At 51.5% G+C, this 18,882-nt stretch overlaps 2 protein-coding genes across 3 annotated transcripts in view; one reads left to right on the plus strand and one right to left on the minus strand.

Annotated features, from left to right (window-relative positions):
* The window catches only part of ERN2 (endoplasmic reticulum to nucleus signaling 2), a 15,903-nt gene extending 12,573 nt beyond the window's left edge, over positions 1 to 3,330 (plus strand). For both annotated transcript variants that reach the window (XM_077760481.1, XM_077760482.1), the window contains 6 exons: positions 60 to 262; positions 1,726 to 1,873; positions 1,963 to 2,090; positions 2,657 to 2,780; positions 2,869 to 2,936; positions 3,023 to 3,330. In XM_077760481.1, the coding sequence (XP_077616607.1) occupies positions 60 to 262; positions 1,726 to 1,873; positions 1,963 to 2,090; positions 2,657 to 2,780; positions 2,869 to 2,936; positions 3,023 to 3,235 (884 nt within the window). In that variant the 3' untranslated portion in view covers positions 3,236 to 3,330. The remainder of the gene's footprint in view (positions 1 to 59; positions 263 to 1,725; positions 1,874 to 1,962; positions 2,091 to 2,656; positions 2,781 to 2,868; positions 2,937 to 3,022) is intronic.
* Positions 3,331 to 3,376: 46 nt separating this feature from the next.
* Positions 3,377 to 14,161, minus strand: PLK1 (polo like kinase 1). Its single transcript, XM_077760483.1, has 10 exons — positions 13,639 to 14,161; positions 12,808 to 12,976; positions 11,907 to 12,051; positions 10,828 to 10,921; positions 9,266 to 9,485; positions 5,838 to 5,993; positions 4,739 to 4,816; positions 4,418 to 4,572; positions 4,134 to 4,316; positions 3,377 to 3,884 (listed from the first exon to the last, which is right to left on the minus strand). Exons 1-10 carry the CDS (start codon positions 14,044 to 14,046, stop codon positions 3,678 to 3,680), a joined length of 1,815 nt encoding a protein of 604 aa, XP_077616609.1. The 5' UTR covers positions 14,047 to 14,161; the 3' UTR covers positions 3,377 to 3,677.
* Positions 14,162 to 18,882: the final 4,721 nt, after the last annotated feature.

Below are 18,882 nucleotides of genomic sequence, written 5' to 3' on the forward strand. Positions count from 1 at the left end.
CTTGGCTCCGCCTTCCCCACCGCCTCTCTCAGCTCTGCCCACCTCTGCTCTGTGCTCAGTGCACCGGGACCTGAAGCCCTCCAACGTCCTCATCGCCCGGCCTGACAGCCCTGAGGGCCGAGGCCGGGTGGTGCTCTCAGACTTTGGCCTCTGCAAAAAGCTGCCTGCCGGCCGCTGCAGCTTCAGCCTCCGCTCGGGCATCCCCGGCACGGAAGGCTGGATGGCACCGGAGCTCCTACAGCTTCTACCCCAAGACAGCCCTGTGAGTGAGTCCTCCTGCCGCACCCCAGGGCGCGGGGCTCCCTGCCGGCCGCATGCCTCTTCGGATGGGATGTGGCCAAGCCTTTATCAACCTCTGTAAAGTGGGTACAGTTCCATCCCTAGAGGAACTGTTCTCAACCAGGGACTATTTCACTGCCCAGGGGACATTGGGCACTGTTTGGAGACCTTCTTGGTCGTCACACCTGGCAATGGAATCAGAACCTGCTACTGGATTGGGTGGGTTAGAGGCCTAAACACCCTACAATGCACAGAACAGCTCCCCACAACAATTATCCGCCCGCAGGTGTCAGTAGTACTAGTGTTGAGAAATCCTGAGCTGGAAAAAGGTTTTCAGTGCACACTGTGCTGCATAATCGCTGGGGGACTCTAAAAAGCCAGATGCCCAGGCCCCACACACTGTGATTCTGACCTGATTAGCCTAGAGTAGGGCCCAACTGGTTCCAACGCATAGCCGGGGAGGGCCACTGGTGGCAAGGGCTTGGGGAGCACCCAAGGAGCAAATAGAGTTGAAGCCCAGAGCAGTGTCTGACCCCCAGAGATGCTTGAGTCTGAGACCCCAGGATTTTTGGATTTTTGAGCTGTCGGGGTACAAATGGAAGATGAAGTCATGCACACAGGCGGGAGTTAACAGGAACGGTCAGGCACTAGGCAAAGCCACACCTGAGTTGAGAGAAAGCAGGAGGTGGGCACCTGGCCACCAAAGGAACTGATGTTACGAGCCTGTACAGATTTTTTTTTTTTAATTTTTTTTTATTGTTTTTTATTTATTTCTAGGAGAGAGAGAGAGAGACAGCGTGAGCAGGGGAGGGTCAGAGAGAGAGGGAGTCACAGATTGAAACAGGCTCCAGGCTCTGAGCTGGCAGCCAGCACAGAACCCGACGCGGGGCTCGAACCCACGAACCACGAGGTCGTGACCCAAGCGAAAGTCGGACGCTTAACCGACTAAGCCACCCAGGCGCCCCACGAGCCTGTACAGATTTATTTTATTAGTGGCCAGTATTTTAACTTTTGGGAAATTCCACATTATAATCTGGATTTCGGGATTCTCTTGGAAATCAAAACTCAGTCTCCAGGGAGAGTCCCCTGGAGGCAAGCAGCTGGAGCTAAGTCCAGCTGTCACCTCTGGGAGGGCCGGTGCCACTTCGTTGCCTCGTGCCTGGCCAGCTTCGCTCACTGCTGTTACCTGCCAGACCTGGAGGAACACAGCTTGGTCACCTGCGCTAGTGGCTCAGTGGCGCAAAGATTTTGGATGCAGACCATGGGCCCCTTCCAAGGGTGCAGAGGGGAGGAGATCCCGGGCCAAGGAAATGGCACCCAGGAAGCACCCTGGAATTCTAGTCTGAACCAAAGCCCTGGCTACTGTGTCAACCCATGGGAGAATCGAACCAGGCAGGCTTCCTGGAAGCAGCGACTGCTTCCTGAGGTCTGTCTCTCTGCCCCCAGACAAGCGCAGTGGACATCTTCTCTGCAGGCTGCGTGTTCTACTACGTGCTTTCTGGCGGCAGCCACCCTTTCGGAGAGAGTCTTTACCGCCAGGCAAACATCCTTGCAGCGGCTCCCAGTCTGGCTCACCTGGAGGAAGAGACCCACGGTGAGGGGTCTAGGCCTGGCAGAGAAGGGAGGAAGCAGAGCATGGGGCTGGGCAGGACTGAAGCCACCCCTCGTTTGTCCCTGTTACAGACAAGGTGGTTGCCCGGAACCTGGTTGAGGCCATGCTGAGCCCCCTGCCGCAGGCCCGCCCCTCTGCTCACCAAGTGCTCACCCACCCCTTCTTTTGGAGCAGAGCCAAGCAGCTCCAGTTCTTCCAGGTCAGAGGGAAAGCTTGGGGACGGTCCCAGGAAGTCCCAAGTCTGGGTCTTGAGTGATAAGGGGAGGGGCAGAGTGGCTGGGGAAAGAGTGGCCTGTTCCGGGCACCTCAGCTCCTCCTCTAAACCAAGCTCGGAGCTTAGACTCCTAGAAGCTGCCATGCTGACACCCCAGTCTGCCCCCTACCAGACTTCCCAGCCCCAGCTGCTGGCCCCCAGCACCCCTCCTCCACGCCTCGTACGAGACACGCCCCATGCCTAGTTGTCACTCGTGCTACACTGGTGCCCAGATAGCCCACCCCATCTGTGGGACCTTGAGCAAGGGACTTTGTGCCTTGGAGCCTGTTTGCTCATCTGTAAAATGGGGACAACAGTACCTACCTCACAGGCTGGTGAAGCCCTGGCAGGTAACACGGAGACATGGCACAGAGAAGCTCTACTCAAGGGGCTTCAATCCTTACCCTAAACCAAGAAGCGTTTGCTGACTTGCTCCCCCAAGCCATAGGGCACTGCTGGCTTTGTGGCCTCTGAAACTGGTCACAAGGCTCAGGAGCTCTATGGGGTCCTAGGATGTCAGTGACTGGCTGGAGAAGGAGCCTGAGCAGGGGCCCCTGGTGATGGCGCTGGAGGCGGGGGGCCTCGCGGTGGTCCGGTGCAACTGGCACACGCACATCTCCGTGCCGCTGCAGACAGGTAGAGGCCGGGCTCGGCCCAGGGTGGGTCCGGGTGGCGGAGGGGAGTCTGCTGGGGGCAGCTTTGCCAAGGAGTTTCCTGCCCGCAGATCTGAGAAGGTTCCGGACGTACAAGGGGACATCAGTGCGAGACCTGCTCCGTGCGATGAGGAACAAGGTGTGCTCTAGGGTTTGAGGGGGGCCTGGGTGGCGGGGCAGCCTGGTCACGGCTGAGCGGCGACTCTCTGCTCTAACTCCCTCCAGAAGCACCACTACAGGGAGCTCCCGGCTGAGGTACGGCAGGCGCTAGGCCGCGTCCCGGACAGTTTTGTCCAGTACTTCACAACCCGCTTCCCGCAGCTGCTGCTCCACACGTATGGGGCCATGAGGAGCTGTGCCTCCGAAAGCCTCTTCCTGCCCTACTACCCGCCAGCCTCGAGGCCCAGGGAGCCGTGCCCAGGGGCTGCCGCGAGCTGAGGTCACTGACAAGGAGTTGAGCCTGTGGCTGAGGCTGGCCTCAGCAGCGGAAGAGACAGACAGAGACTTGGCAGCCTGGGGCTTCTGGAGCAAAGATGTGCCCAGAGCCCAGGCACCCCTCAGGGACTACAAGAAGAAAAAGAAGATTCACGTGTTTAATGTATATAAAGGCAAGGAAAGGACAGTCCCGGATTCTAGAGCGATATTCTGTACAATTCACATGGCGGGGTTGAGAGGGAAGGGGAAGAGGTCATAGAACCCACACCCGAACATGTACAAAAATAATTTACATGGCGACACCCGCCAGCAAGGATCATGTAGCTCTCCCCAGCCCCCAGGGCCGGGGGGCACATTCTAGAAAACAGCACCATGGGAGCTAACCAGTACGGGCCGAGGTGCTGTTGGGGGTGGGGAAGGGCACCAGTCCGGAGGGGAGGAATGCCTAGGAGGAGGCCTTGAGGCGGTTGGTGGCCGAGCGGGAGCTTAGGAGCTTGTCCACCATGGTGCGGGCGTAGCGCAGCCGGCTGGCCAGCTCCTTGGAGCAGCCATACTCCTCCAGCAGGCTCAGGCGGTATGTGCGGAAGTCCCGCTTCTCGTCGATGTAGGTCACAGCTGCCATCAGCGGGCACAGGATGAGTTTGGTATGGTCCTAGGAGGCAAAGGAGGGCAGAGAGACGGACGGGGAGTTATGGGCAGACTGAAGACCCCAGCTGCTAGTGTGTGTTGGGGAGTGGAGGGGAGACATTTCGGCTGATGAGGGGTTCCCATTCCCCCACCCCCCTATCTTCCTACTGCCTGATGCCAAGGACGGGTCCCACACCGCCCCCTCCCCACCCAACCCCAGGGGCCTGCTGCCAGGCAAAGGCAGCCCGCCCAACTCTTCCCCACCCCGGTTCACCTGGAAGAAGTTGATCTGCACAGAGCCGTTGCTGAGGTGCAGGATGATGGCGCTGCGGGTGCGAAACCAGGTGCGCAGGTAGGGTAACCGGGCGAGCTCATCGCCTTCCCGGGGCGTGATATTGGCGCCTGCCTTCAGCAAGTGTTCGCTCATGTAGTTCCGGAAGTACTTCAGGAGGGTGATCTGGTTGGAAGAGGAGGGAGGGAGGCCAGAGTTGGAGCCTGATCCCTGGCAAGTGCCTCCCTCCCGACGACCCAAGGCCACAGGGACCAGCCAGCTCTCACCTTCTTCATCAAGGAGTTGGGGTGGGAGCTCACGGTGAGGTAGGACTCTGTGCCATCACGCTCTATGTACTGCAGGCTGTCGCCGTCATTGTAGAGGATCAGGCGCGTTGAGTCGTTGAAGAGTACCCCCACACTGTTGTCACACAGCTGGTACCCTGGTAGGTGGAGAGGGGCCTCAGGATGGGGCAGTAGGGGGCGGGGGGCACTGGAGGTGGAAATGGGACAAGAAGACCTGGGAGCTGCACAAGGCAAGAGCCTGGAACAGCTCAAAGGGTCACGTGGCCGTATCTGAGCCACCCACCCCTTCTGGAAGCAACCTACCAAGGCCGTACTTGTCTGAATAGTCCACCCATTTGCTGACCCAGAAGATGGGGATGCAGGCAGGATCCTCGGCCTCCTCTGTGACAGAAGCAGACAGACGGTTGGTCAGGACCAGCCTCTTCCCCTCCAGTCCACTCAGGTGGCCCACACCAGGGAGGGCTGCTGGGCACCCTGCCCAGGCTCCGTCAAGAGGCCTGGGACCCCAGAGAAGAGCCAAGCAGGGCTGTGTCACCACCAAGCCCTGGCAAGAAGCAGGACAGACAAGTCCCAGTGCAGAGCACCCTGTCCCATTCATTCGGTCAGTCAGTCCATCCACTGATCAAAGGCCTACCGTGTGCCAGGCACTGTTGCAGGTACAGTGAGCAATGGCCTAAAACCCAGGCTTCACGGAGCTTGTATTCTTGTTATAGGGACAGAGGCTGAGCAGCGTAAATATGGACAAGATCTCTAAGTTACTTCTATCATGGTGAGAGTCAGTGGCCGATGGATTAGTGAATTTTCTGGTCTGAATGACTAAAAAATTGTGAGACAATACACAATTCCAAATATGTCAAAATGTTATGTTCGGTGCATGCAATAATCCCCTATTTAAACGCAAGAAACAAATACAGAAATGAAGAATTATGGAGAAATCCACAGCAGCTGAGGGGGAAGACAAGTGCTAGGAGTGGGGGCAGGAAATGCTCATGGAGGGGACACACTGGGGCAGCCATTGGGAGGAGGGGAGTGTTAGCCATGCACAGATGTGGAGGAAGTACATTACAGAAGGGAGCAGTATGAGCAAGAGCCCCGAGGCTCCTGAAGATGAGGCAGGAGTCCACTGAACAGCAGAAGCAGCACGTGCAGATGTATAAAGGCAGCACGCTGGGGTGCCGGAAGATGGGGCACTTGTGGAGACAGAACAAATGAATCAGGAAAAGAAAGGAGGGGCCTTGAATGCCAGCCTAACCCATTTGGATTTTAATCTACAGAAAATGAGGGAACTAAAGGTATTATGGTGACCGGGGCCTGGATAAGCCACTGACCCTCTGCAGCTGAGACTTCCCTGGCCTCTCCAGATGGCCAGGCACCCGCAACCCCAGGTTCCAGCAGTGCCCACCTTGCCTCACCAGGCCCCGCTCTGAGGGCTTGGAGGCATTGACGCTGTGTAGCTGTTGCAGCATGTCGCCCAGGTGGCAGTCAACCGCCTCGTTGGTCTCCCGGACCACTGGTTCCTCTTTCTCCCGGGGCCGCTCGGGCATGGGGTTCTCCATGCCTGGGAAGAAGATGACACACGGTGATTAGCTGGGTGCAAAGGCAGCGGAGTGGGAGGGGCATGGGACCGTCTGCCAGAGCTGGTATCCTCCCCAGAGAAAATCATTTTAGCTGCCATTGCTTTGGGTAAACTGAGTCAGTGTGGGATTAGAGAGCAGCAGCTGCCATGCTCATGTGACAGAAACATGGTGCTCACACCTTCAGGTCAAGGTAAGCCCTTGAGGAAGGTTTCACGGCGACACACAGCCACTGAGCTTCAGATGCTCAGGCCTCTGCCCCAAAGCTGGGCATTTGATAGAAACGAGATTTTTTTCTACCCCTAAATTTTATATAGATGTCAAGAGTCTGAAAAGATACACTTGCGGAGATTTTTCTCAGAGGTTCTATTTGAGTGGTAGAAACCTGGATGATTTTTATTGTCTTTACGCTCAAGTGTTTCTTTCCCCACCAACACATGGTAGTTCTTGTAGAATATGGCATTTATCTTCTAATATTTTTAAGATCAGAGTTTTCAATTAAAAAAAACTATGCTATACTAAGAACTTAAGTGTGAAAATAATATATTTGGGGTGTGCTTTAAAAACCCTAGCAAAAAAGGGGGAGAAGGTGGAAACAGATCAAAATAAGTATAGGCAAATGTTGCTAACGACTCAAAATGGATGATGCATACATGGGGATTCTAGTAATTAATTAGATTAGTTAATTCTCCCTACTTTTGAGGAAGTTTGAAAATTTCCAGGAAAATATGTTAAAAAAAAAACCTTTATTTATGTTCAAACTCAAAAAGAAAAAAAAAGAAAAAAGAAGCAATCTTTAAAATAGCAATATTACAGGGCACCTGGGTGGCTCAGTTGGTTAAGCATCTGACTTCAGAGCCCAAAAGAATAAATCCATGGGTGTACACTGGTATAAATGACCAAATACATAAATGAGAGAGAAGTGACAGCTCTTCCTTATAGAAGAATTCCCATGAATTAATTTAGAAGGAGTAGGGAAGAGAATTTGCATTAGAATACCTCCGTAGCAACTGCTCCAGGCCAGATGCATAGATTTACCTAGGATGCTAACATCATTGGGCAAAAGTTTCAGGAGAAATAGGGTCTTCTCAAAGTAGCTCCGCAAGTTATTTATTCATTACAAAGGGAAAACCTGTAGCTCTGCAGTGGAAAAATCCATCAGGCACTACCCTAACCGAGTGACCAAGATTAACATCACCAACAAAAAGAAATGGCAAAAACAAAAAAAGAAATCCTTAACAGTATTAGATTATGACAGAAACAAATTAATTTATGTTAAATTGGTGCAATATTAAATTGGTGCTATATCCACACAGAGGAAAAAAAAACATTTCAAATGACCTTTTTAAAAACATTATATAGGGGCGCCTGGGTGGCTCAGTCGGTTAAGCGTCCAACTTTGGCTCAGGACATAATCTTGTGGTTCGTGGGCTCGAGCCCCGCGTCGGGCTCTGTGCTGACAGCTAGCTCAGAGCCTGGAGCCTGCTTCTGATTCCGTGTCTCCCTCTCTCCCTGACCCTCCCCTGCTCACGCTGTCTGTCTCTCTCTCTCTCTCTCTCAAAAAAAATAACATTAAAAAAAAAACCCATTATATATCCTTAGTATAACATTAAAAGGACGAATGGAGGTTCAAGAAATCATTTAATAAGAGGAACTTGTGTATAGATGCTGAAAAAGCTATGTTTGTTAGTGTGAGGAAACCAGAGGGTCAGTTGAAAAGAAATACAAGAATAAAATAAAATCATGGGGCACCTGGGTGGCTCAGTTGGTTAAGCATCCGACTTCAGCTCATGATCTTGTGGTTCATGAGTTGGAGGGAGCCCTGCTTCGGGCTCTGTGCTGATGGCTCAGAGCCTGAAGCCTGATATGGATTCTGGGTCTCCCTCTCTCTCTCTGCCCCTCCCCCATTTATGCTCTGTCTCTCTCTCTCTCAAAAATAAACATTAAAATTTTTTCAAAAAAAAAAGAATAAAAATAAAATCAAAGAAGTCATATAATATTGTATTTGAATTGGACACTTGTAAATTATAAAAAGAAAAAAAAAAGTAGTAACTCCACAGCTGACAAGATTTTATCAATGTTAAATTTCTTGAACTTGCTAATGGTGTCATATGCTGTGGTTATGTGAATGAATCTTTGTTTTTAGGAAATACAGAAGTATTAAGTGGTAAAGGACAGGACATATACAACTTACTCTCAAGTGGTTCGGGAGAAAAAAGTGGATACACACACTCATACACAAGCATATGTAACTTTACATATATTAAAAAAAGGTAAAGTAAATGTAGAAAAACGTTAATTGGTAGAGAAAAGGAGTTATAAGATACAGGAGCTTCTGTCTATTTGTCTGCCTTTTCATAAGTTCGAAATAATACCAAAATAATGTGGTGAAAAAAATGTGACTCAGAAATAGCAGTACAAACTCCAGAGTTCCCCCCAAAAGTATGCACTTCCTCATTTTGTCCTTTGAAGAGAAATAGACATGATGACAACACAAGCAATGCATGTGGTTTTATAAAAAAAAAAAAAAAAGTGGCTGTCCTTTAAGAAAAAATTTCTTAACGTTTATTTTTTGAGAGACAGAGTGAGTGGGGGAGGGGCAGAGAGGCTCCAGGCTCTGAGCTGTTAGCACAGAGCCTGACATGGGGCACGAACTCACAAACCGTGAGATCATGACCTGAGCCAAAGTCGGAGGCTTAACCGACTGAGCCACCCAGGTGCCCCTAAAAAGTGGCTATCCTTTTAAAGAGAGGCCTACTGAAGCTTATGGGAGTAAAATGGCAAGACATCTGGGATTCACTTCAAAAATATTTCAAAGAAACAAAAATGGAACAGTGAAGCAAATGTGACAAAAATTTTGCTAACTGTTGGATGTGGGGCAGGTGGGGTGGGGGAGGAAGGGTGGGGGTCCACTGCATTATGCCCTACATGTATATTTGGAATTTTTCATATTTTTTCGATGAACCATGAAAGAGAGATGTTAGGAATTTTTAAAACAAGTTTTTTGGGCATGGCATTCAGTCCACTCTCCTCTTTTTGGGCACAACAGGTCTGGTCCAGCCATGGTAAGGTCTGTCTTTCTTGCTAGGGCCTGACCAGGGTAAGCAGGGCATTTTGCCCGGAGAGGATGGGGGCCGTGGACTTGAGGACCAGGGCCAGTCCTACTGCATACCTGGGCTCTGGGGGCCACCCATCCACACATCTGAAGCCTAGTTTCTCTCTGGGGGTCTGCTGTCTACACAGACCCTTCTTTTACCTTTATTGAGGACTGTGAGAGGCTTCCGGTTGCTGGGGTCCAGACTACTGGGAGCGATTGAAAACCGCGGTGCAATGGTGAGGCAGGTGATGGGGAGCCGGGCGGGGATATAGCCGGAAGTAAAAAACTCGTCATTGAGCAGCTCGTGAATGGTTGGGCGGGCAGTAGGATCTGTCTGAAGCATCTTCTGGATGAGGGAGGCGGCCACGGGGTTGATGTGCTGGAGCAGAGATGGAGAGCTGTAAGCAGGAGGTGATGGGGGACCCAAGGGCAGCACTGCCACAAAGGAACCATGGCCCCTGGCCCACATAAGCATGTTCGGTGGTCATAAATCTTCCAGGTGCTCCACTATTGGCTTTGCTGAGTTGACAACTGTCCAGAATGATACCTTCTCCTTCCTTTTGAGACTCAATATTAATCTGATTTCCTCTGAATTTTTTTCTCGCATAATTTAAATTGCTCACCACTAGAGTAGTGCTTGAGAATGTAGGCTGTGAGGTCATAAAGACCTGATTTAAGTCCCTGTTCTGTCCCTAATGACAGCTGGGACAAGTAACCTGACTTTCTAGGGCCTTTGATTCTTCATCTGGAAAATGAGAGGACATGGTACCGAGCCTGGAGCCCTGCAGCGTTCAATGGGAGATAACCCAGCACAGGTCAAATGCATAGTGACAGTCTAGCACTAGCTGTGCACTTACTATGTGCCAGGACAGTGTTCCAAGCACGTCGTGTATATTAGCTTGTTACCCTTCACAAAAACAAGGGGTGGCAGTCTCTATTACCATCTCTCTTTTGCAGATGAGGAAAGAATACATACCTACTGAGTGGGAAGCCAGCACTAAGGTAGTCTCACTCACCCACTCTGAACCCTCTGAACCCTCCAGGATCTGCCCATCTGACAGTTAATGATCCTTTGTGACAGATTTCCCATCTGTCCTTATGGAGACGGGGCTCTTGATTTCACATGAGTCAGGGATCTCAAACTGGAAAGCAGCCACAAGTCAGGCTTCTGCAGAAACAGGCTATTCCTTTCAATGCGCTGACGGCAGTGGTTGTGAAAATGCACACCACTCTGAACCACAGTGGTTCAGGGTTCTGTGAGCACTTACTGTCTACAAGGTGCTCTGCGAGTGACTCCAGAGGTAGTGACTCCACTTCATAAATGGGAAACTGGAGGTCAACAGATTCAGATTTGCCCACTGTGATCTGGCTGCTACGTGGCAGAGACCAGTCAAATCGAGAAAGTCCACTACCAAAGCTGAAGTGGCCTTTCTACATCTGCCTCCTGCTGTTCTCCAGGCCCCCTTTTCTTGCTCTTTACACATCTTGGGTTATATACCCAACCTTTGAGAATCTACAGATCCTTTCCCCTTACAATAAATGCTTTTGTGCCCATCTGTCAAGTTCCGTAATTTCTGTGTAAAAACACAAATCCACTAAAGCTCTGTGGCTCCCCTTGCAGTGGGGATATCTCTGTCCCCAGGATATGGCTGTGTTCGGTCAACAGCTTTTTGGGGGAAAACAAAACAAAATAAATTTAAACTTCAAGTGTTTTTAGTCACCTTGGGAATACTGTAGTCATTTTTCTTGATCCGGAGGTAGGTCTCTTTTAGGCAAGAGGTCTCAAAAGGTGGCTTGCCCACTAGCAAGGTATACCTGTAAAGCACAAGGTCGGTAGATTTGGCTCAAGACCCCCAGCCAAGACCCAGATGCCAGAGGAATCATCTCAGGGCCAGAAGGGAGGCCAGGCATCTGGAAACTCTGACTTTTGGGGTCCTGAGGACAATCCTCAGGTCCACAGGAGCCATGGGCTGGGATGAGCACTCAGGAGAACAGTCACAGCAGCAGTGACTTTTCTACTATAGCCTGTAGTAATCCGGGGCCCCAGATGCTGCTGGATAGTACAAATCAGGTCCAAGTGCATGGGGTACCTGCCCCTACAGAAGCAGCCTCATTTTGATAGTTCTATATTCAACGCCTGGAGTTTTCATTTTAAAAACTCCACTGCAAATAAGTATAAAAGCCATTGCTACAACTCATTTCTAGCTCTCTAGTACCCAGGTCAACAACAGTAAAAAAGATAACACCTGAAAAGGCCCAACCCTCTGCCCACTGCCCACCCACCTTGGAAGGCCTTGATCCAGACAGACCACAGGCGCCTCCTGCCAGCTCCAACTCCTGACCCAATTCCTCCCTCCCAGGACTGCTTTCTAGATCAGGGCTTCTCAACCTCTACTGTGCATGAGAACCACCCGGGGATCTTGTTAAAATCTGGATTCCGATCCAGTCAGTAGTCTGGGTCCTGAGATTCTGCATTTCTAACAAGTTCCTAGGTGATGCTGCTGCTCTGTGGACCACACTTTGAGTAGCAAGGACCTAGAGCAGATTTATGGAGACCCTCACCCCCACCCCTACCCCTCTCCCCTGCCTTCGCCAGGCACATAGCCCAGGCTGCAGGAATCCTACAGGATACACCAGAGACAAGGAGAGCTATGGAAACTGGGCTTTGTGTTTGGGCCATCTGTTCTCTGGAGCAGCCTCTCCATAGGCAGAAAGGTCCACAGGATCAAGTCAGCCAGGTGAGATGTCCAAAAGGGCCCCTGCTAAGGCCAGATGGGTCCTGAGACAACTCCCAACTTACATGATGCACCCAATGGACCACACGTCCACCTCGAAACTGTGCCCTTTCTTGCTCAGCACCTCAGGAGCTATGTAATTAGGAGTCCCGCACAGGGTCTTCTTGCGTTCCCCGTCATATTCGACTTTGGTTGCCAGTCCAAAATCCCCTGGGACAGAGGGAGGAAGAGGGGGTGCTCAGATGCTGGCCTCTGTCATCTGCCAATGCGGAAAGCTGGGACAGGTTTGAATGTCAAGAACCAGGGTCATTTCCCCTTTTGCCCCTGTATCTTGTAGGGGGCAGGGCTGCCCAGGCTTCTACCCACCCTGCTGGCCCAGGGGAGGGGCCTCCCAGGGAGCCTCCTTGCCCCTCCCCCTGCCCTGCCCCTTAGAAGGGCCCTTCTAGAAGGGAGTTGATGGAAACAGCACAACTCAAATGCCTTTAGGGATCAAGCCAGTAAAGGTCAGTACTGCTATTTGGCAAGTTTGTGAGGAAATGAGAGGGAATGGTGGACTATGGCAAATCCCAGGGGGCCTAGAGGAACAGCAGCTTTTAGCAGAGCAAAGTGCTGCTGGAAGGGATACTGTCTCAGAACTGCAAGAGCGTCCAATAATATATGTTTAATATGTATAAGAGGAGTCCCAAATCCAATGTTTTATGTCAAGCATCCCAATTTGAAAAATAGAAATTCAAATTCTTTTTAAAAAGTACTGTGTAGGAGCACTAAACAATGCATCACCAGGATACTGGCTTGTAGCTCTTTATTTTAAATTTCTGTACTAAAGACGACTCTAGAGGCAATCAACAGCCCAGACTTCTACCATTCTCTTCCTCCCTCCCTGTCTTCTTCCTATTTCCCCTCTTCCAGCTCCTCCTCATTCCCACTTCCGGTGGTGTCCAGCACCCCTGCGGGTCCAGCACTCACCTATTTTCACCTCCAGATCCTCGTTCAGGAAAAGGTTGCCCAGCTTGAGGTCCCGGTGAATGACGCGGTTTCGGTGCAGGTACTGGCAACCAAGGACGATCTGCCGCAGATAGTAGCGGGCTTCGGGCTCGGTCAGTGCTTTCCTCCGCTTGTGCAGCTCCAGGAGAGACTGAGTAGGGGGAAGGAGAGGAATGGGGAGCCCGTACCGATGCACTAGATAAAGGTAGCCCTGAACGGCCCACCCTCACCCCTATTCCTTCCCCAGGACAGCTACGATCTGTTCTCTCGCCTAAGCCTGGCCACAACCATTCACAGCACCCCTTCTCCCACGAGCTCCCTCTCAAGCCCCCTACCTAGGATACCTCTTCTAGCCCCACTCCCGGAAACTCGGAGTCCCCAGGATCCCTCCCCAGGCCTTTTCGCAGCAGCAGATCCCGGTCCAGCCGCCTCTCTTCCCGGAAGCTCCTTGGTCTGGCTCCAACCACCCGCTCCCTGACCCAGCCCTACTCCGGAAGCTCCGGGTCTGCAGCACCCCTTACCCGGGACTCCTCCCTTAGCAACTCCGGAAGCCCTTGCGTCCATTACCAGGGTTCTGCTCCTATCCTCGCCTCCCCGGCTCCGCTCAACACCTAGCGCCCAGGAGCTGCCTTCCTTAGCAGCAACAGGACTCCAGCGCCACTTAATCGCAACCCCTTCCCCTGGCAGCTCCAAGTGCAAAGCACCCTCTCCTCGAGACCTTGACAATGCCTAGCCCAAGGTTCCCAGCACCTGTTCTTTAGCAGCTCCGAGCCCCGGAGCCCCCAACCACGGTCCCCAGGGAGCGACACTCACTCTCCGGCGGCAGAGCTCCAACACCACGAACACGAAATCGTTGTCCTCGAAAAAGCCGTGGAAGCCTACAATATGTTGGTGGGCGAGGCTGCGGTGAATGGATATCTCCATGGACATCTTCTCCTTCTGGTGCGGCTTGAGCAGCAGCGACTTAGGCACGATTTTGCCGGCAAACACCTCCTTAGTGTCGGCGTCTGAGATCTCGAAGCACTTAGCAAAGCCGCCCTTCCCCAGAAAGCGTCCCCGCAGGTAGCGCCGCCGGCTGCGCGGGTCCACTAGGACCTCCGGGATCTCTTTCGCCGGCGGAGCGGCCGCTGGAGCCCCGGGAGCTGCAACTCCGGGGCCCCCAGCTTTCCCTGGGTCGGCTGGTGCCCGCGCCAGCTTCCCTGCAGTTGCAGCCGCACTCATGTTCCCGGAGTTGCTCCGCAGACCTAGCAGAGTCTAGGCAGGCACTTGGCACAGCTTCGCTCCTCCTCGAATTCAAACGCGGCGCCGGGAACGTTACAAGAGCCTACGCGCCACTGATTGGCCGCGGGGATTTAAAATCCAAACCCGCCCGCCGCGCGGCACGATGGGAGCGCTCTGCACCGCTGCTGCCTTTAAACCCTACGCAGCCCGGGGTGGGGGGAGAAATTTGATTGACAGGGACTCGCGGACAGCAGACACGTGGGATGCCTGGGAAACCGTACACGGCGTGGGGATGCCGAGACCCAGCCCGAGGAGAGGGGGAGCTCAGCGCTTCTCCCTTTCTCGTCGGCCCCGGAGGTTCCTGCAGTTCCCATGCACCTCCTCCAGGAAGCTTTTCCATACACTTTACTCCACACTCACCTGCCTTCTAGATTATAAACTCTGAGAATAGAGACCTGGCGGGGCCTTAAGCACCTGCCTCCTGTGCCCTCAGCTCCAAGGCACCCCAATAAACTAAAGCCCGGTGCTTGCCAGCTGCTCCTAAACACCTCGGGAAGATAGAGCAGCTCTACTCAGCATATATGGCTCAGGGACCACCCGCATCACCATCACCTGGGAGCTTGTTAGAACATTTCAGGCCTTACCCCAGACCTCCCGAGTCAGAAATCTGCCTTTGGGTGTGAGTGCCAGGTGATTCCCACACATCCCGATGTTTGAGAAGCATGGTGCCAGCCAGGCACCCCCACCCCCCATGCAAGAAAGTCGACAATCCAAGAAAGTCGTCTGGCTCATTCACTGCTAGATTTCCCAGGGCCTGAAAGAGTGGACCCTCGGGTCTTTGGTCTGAGGAAGGATGGCTGTTTGGCAGAATGCCCGGCAAGCTGGTAGGCCAAGGCCAAAGTCGTCCTGCAGGCGTGTTGTGTTTGGCCTCCTGCTTTTGAAAATCTGGATTCATTTACAGTACTTAGAACTCAAGAAAGCTCACATAAAAATCTAGATTTGTGGCTTTTCCAAAATAAAAAAAAAAGCAAAAGAAAACTAGAAGCTCTGACAGCCCTCTACCCACATCCCTTCCCTGTTTGCCATTGTTCTCAGCCATCTCCCTCTGCCCATTTGCCTGACTTTCACAAGTACTAGAGTAGCAACCCTAGAAAGGCAAAATACCCAGGTTAGAAGTGCTTTCTATGTGCCCCTTGGCACCCTATGATGTCTCTGATAGAGCCCAGCAAATATCAGCCGTATTGTGAGTATCTCTACCTGCCTCCCACTAAATGGAGAAGAAATGATGACATCTTTCTTAGCCTATGTCCCAAGCTCCCAGAGCAATGCCTGGTAAAAAGGGGTAACTGAAAGGTTTGCTGAATGAAAGGAAGGTTTTTTATTTTTATGCTGGTGGTGTATAATCTTCTCTTTATTGAAGTTTAAGATATGTAGAAAGTATACATATCATAACTGTACAGCTCAATGAATTTTCACAGCTTGAACCCACCCCCCATAAACAACACCCAGACTGAGAAAGAGAACACGACCAACCCCCCAGAAGTCCCCCTTGTTCCCTGTTTTGGGAGTCCCCAAAGAGGCGCCCCAGTTTGATGACTTGTTACGAGACTCACAGGACCCAGCATATAGTCTTACTGCCAGCCAGCCATAATTTATTACAGCGAGAGGCTACAGAGCAAAATCAGCAAAGGGAAAACGGCGCATAGAACAAAGCCGAGGAAACAAGGCGCAAGCTTCCGAGAGCCCTCTCCCAGTGGAGACACACAGAACACACTTAATTCCTCCAGCAGTGAGCTGTGACAGCAAGTGTGAAGTGCTGTTTGCTAGGGACGTTCCTCAGAGGCTCAGTGCCCAGGGTTTTATGCTGCTGGCCAAATAGACTGGCCAAGTAGACACCCTCTGCCTGACACATACCAAGATGTTGGATTCCTGGGAGAAAAGCAGGCATTTAGCATAAACCATATTGTTTGCATGGTTTAGGCACAGTGAGCCATTCTTAACCATTTAGGGACTGGTGAGAACCTGCTCGAAATCCAGTTAACCTGGATGCCAACCAAGGATTAGCCTTGCAAACGAGAGCAGTCTCGGGCCTACTGTGTTAACTCCCTTCTGCACTGTCCATCCCCTTGACCCTTGGCCGTGGCCCATGCTTCTTTGCAGCAAATGAATTATCAATAGGACCCCACGGAAAAGGACGAGACCAAACTGCAGTGCTCATCTCTGTTATGCCTGCTGGGGGTCCCATTAACCATCAAAGTCTACCTTAGATATCATGTTATAGGTCAACTATATCTCAATTAATAAAAGAAACAACAGTCTATCTTAGAAAGGCAAGTGGCTTCCTCCATAAACTTCCATATGATTCATTTTTACCTGGCCCCAGGCACCAATTCAGGTACAGCACAGCTGTGGCCAGTAAGTTTAAGCTGATCTGAAGCCTTCCAGGACTGAGGCAGTGTGGTGACAGTGCACCAAGACAGAAGTACAATCCCAGAGGGCACATGGTCCCCCTGGAAATGACTTTGCAATGTTAGGGTACTCCAAGCAGGACATATGCTAGGCGATGGAGGGTAACAGGGTCCCCACTGTAAATCTCTTACCATGGTTCTCCTGTGCTAGGGCTTCCAGTCTAGTCTGGAAGGTCCAAACAGCCCTTGGTATCGGAAGGGCTGCCTGAAGGCAGTCAGTTCCCAACAATTTTGTTTGTCCATGATACAAGTTTACCCATATCATGAGTGTGCATTCTGTGTGGAGGTGCAGGGGCCCAGAGTCAGTGCTGCCTGGTGTGATCACAGGCTCAGTGGTCTGAACTCAAAGCATCCAGCACATGGAAAGGTAGCACTGGAGCTCTCCGTGAGGAAGAGGGGAAAGTTTCCACGCAGAGTTCTGAAAAACCAAGATCACAGATGCTCCCCCTAGTGCCCCCAGGCTCCCCAGGTGCCAGGACTTTGCCTTTTCATTGCTACAAAATCTGTAGGCCCCGTTGTTGAGCGACCCAACAACATTCTTTCAATCCCCTCTTATTCTCCTCTAGGCCTTTTATCTGCAAGGGCTGTATGCAAGAGGCACAAATACATTTCTTGCAGATAAACATTTTTATCTAACTTAACCAGAAACACAAATTCAGGCATTGGTCAGGATGTGTTAAGGGGTTCAACTGTGACCGCTCCGGCATTCCTATGCTGAAGCCTTAGCCCCCAGGACCTCCGAATGTGACTCTCCTGGGAGACGGGACTTTCAAAGAGGGGATACAATTAAAATGGAATCACTAGGGTGGGCCCCCATCCAATCTCACTGGTGTCCTTAAAAGGAGAGAACATCAGGACACAGCACAGAAGGGCAACTATGTCAAGACACGGTGAGAATCTACAAGCCAAGGACAGAGGGCTCGAGAGACATCAAACCTGCCAACACCTTGGTCTCGGTTTTTGGGGCTCTAGAACTGTGAGAGCACAACTTCCTCTAATTTAAGCCCCCCAGTCTAAGGTATTTTGTGCTGGCAGCCCTGGCAGACTAATGGAGGATGAGAGCTTGAGTTTTCAAAAGTTTCCAAATGGGTGTAACATCATCTCCATTCCTTTTATTCAGTGAACAGCCTAGACCAATCCCTCTCTCGAGACAGCTATATTCAAATAATGACCTACCTTACTAGGTGTGTATGGGGGAGGGGGGTGCAGTAAGGAGGTAGAGTCGGGCTATCAGCCCACTCTGGTAAGTTGCAACTAGTCTAGAAAGCTGGACACAAGTCAACACCAGTGAGACGTCCCTGCTGAGAAGGCCTAGAGTCTGATCTGTCAACAGCGGGTGGAGAGGTCACAGTCCCTGTGATGCGCCCTCCCCCAACACTGGCAGGGATCACAAATCAGGGTGCAGGTAGCCTCCGCATTAGTGATAAAGAGCTGACCGGCAGCTTGATTGTAGATGGTCCCGTCAGAGAATAAGGCCCCTCGTGTGGGCATGTGCGTGTGGCCAGATGGTCTGGCCAGCATCCACGATGCAGGTTTCCATAATCAGAGCTCCACACAAGGGGTCCTAACCCTCCAGGGGTCCCAGGGTCTGAGTCCTATTCACGGAGCCCATGTCTGCTTCCAGGCCAGCACAGCTCTTGCTGGGGCTGAAACAGCTCGCGGCGGCCAGTTTTCAGCGTAGTCAATTCCGGACATTCACAATCAGTGAGTTTGGGATTCCAAGACAGCCAGCTACTTTTCTTTGGCTTGTTGCAGAAAGACATCCCGCAGTACCAGACAGCCATGGTCCAAGGCCAAGAGACGAGCAAGGTTGCCTTTTCATGTTGTCAGTCTTGGAGTCCAAACTGACCCACTCAAAACCACGCACATCAGGCAGGCCTGGCCTGACACCTCTGGGTGTCAGACATTTCACCTAGGGCTCACTGGCCATGCAACTGCTTTCCCAAATCCCAAATGTGCGTTTCCATCCAGAAACTTCCTCTCTTTTCAGGATGTCTCCTCTTCCAGAGGTTCCAACAGGCACAAACCATAGCAAAAATCATCAGTTACATGAGAACTTGTTCTGGTTCCAGCACTCAAAGAATTTAAACTCCAACACACCCGCCAGAAGCTGTATCTCACCAACACCTTCTTAATATTTTTTTTGCATCTTTCTTTGATTGAGATGATCCCTCTAGCATTTATGAAACTGTGAAGTATGTGACATTTTACATCAATTTTATATTTCCAGATACAAGAGCCACAAAATACAAAGTCATTTTTAAAAATTTTCCTTTTTCCCTCATTGCACATTTACTCAAACCCCTAGCAGTAAACTCAGCATCAAGAGAATTAGAATTACAGGCCCGAAGTGCTAACTCTTCTGTAG

This window comes from Crocuta crocuta, unplaced genomic scaffold (assembly GCF_008692635.1).
Source record: "Crocuta crocuta isolate KB4526 unplaced genomic scaffold, BGI_CrCroc_1.0 scaffold73, whole genome shotgun sequence".
Classification (NCBI taxonomy): Eukaryota; Metazoa; Chordata; class Mammalia; order Carnivora; family Hyaenidae; genus Crocuta; species Crocuta crocuta.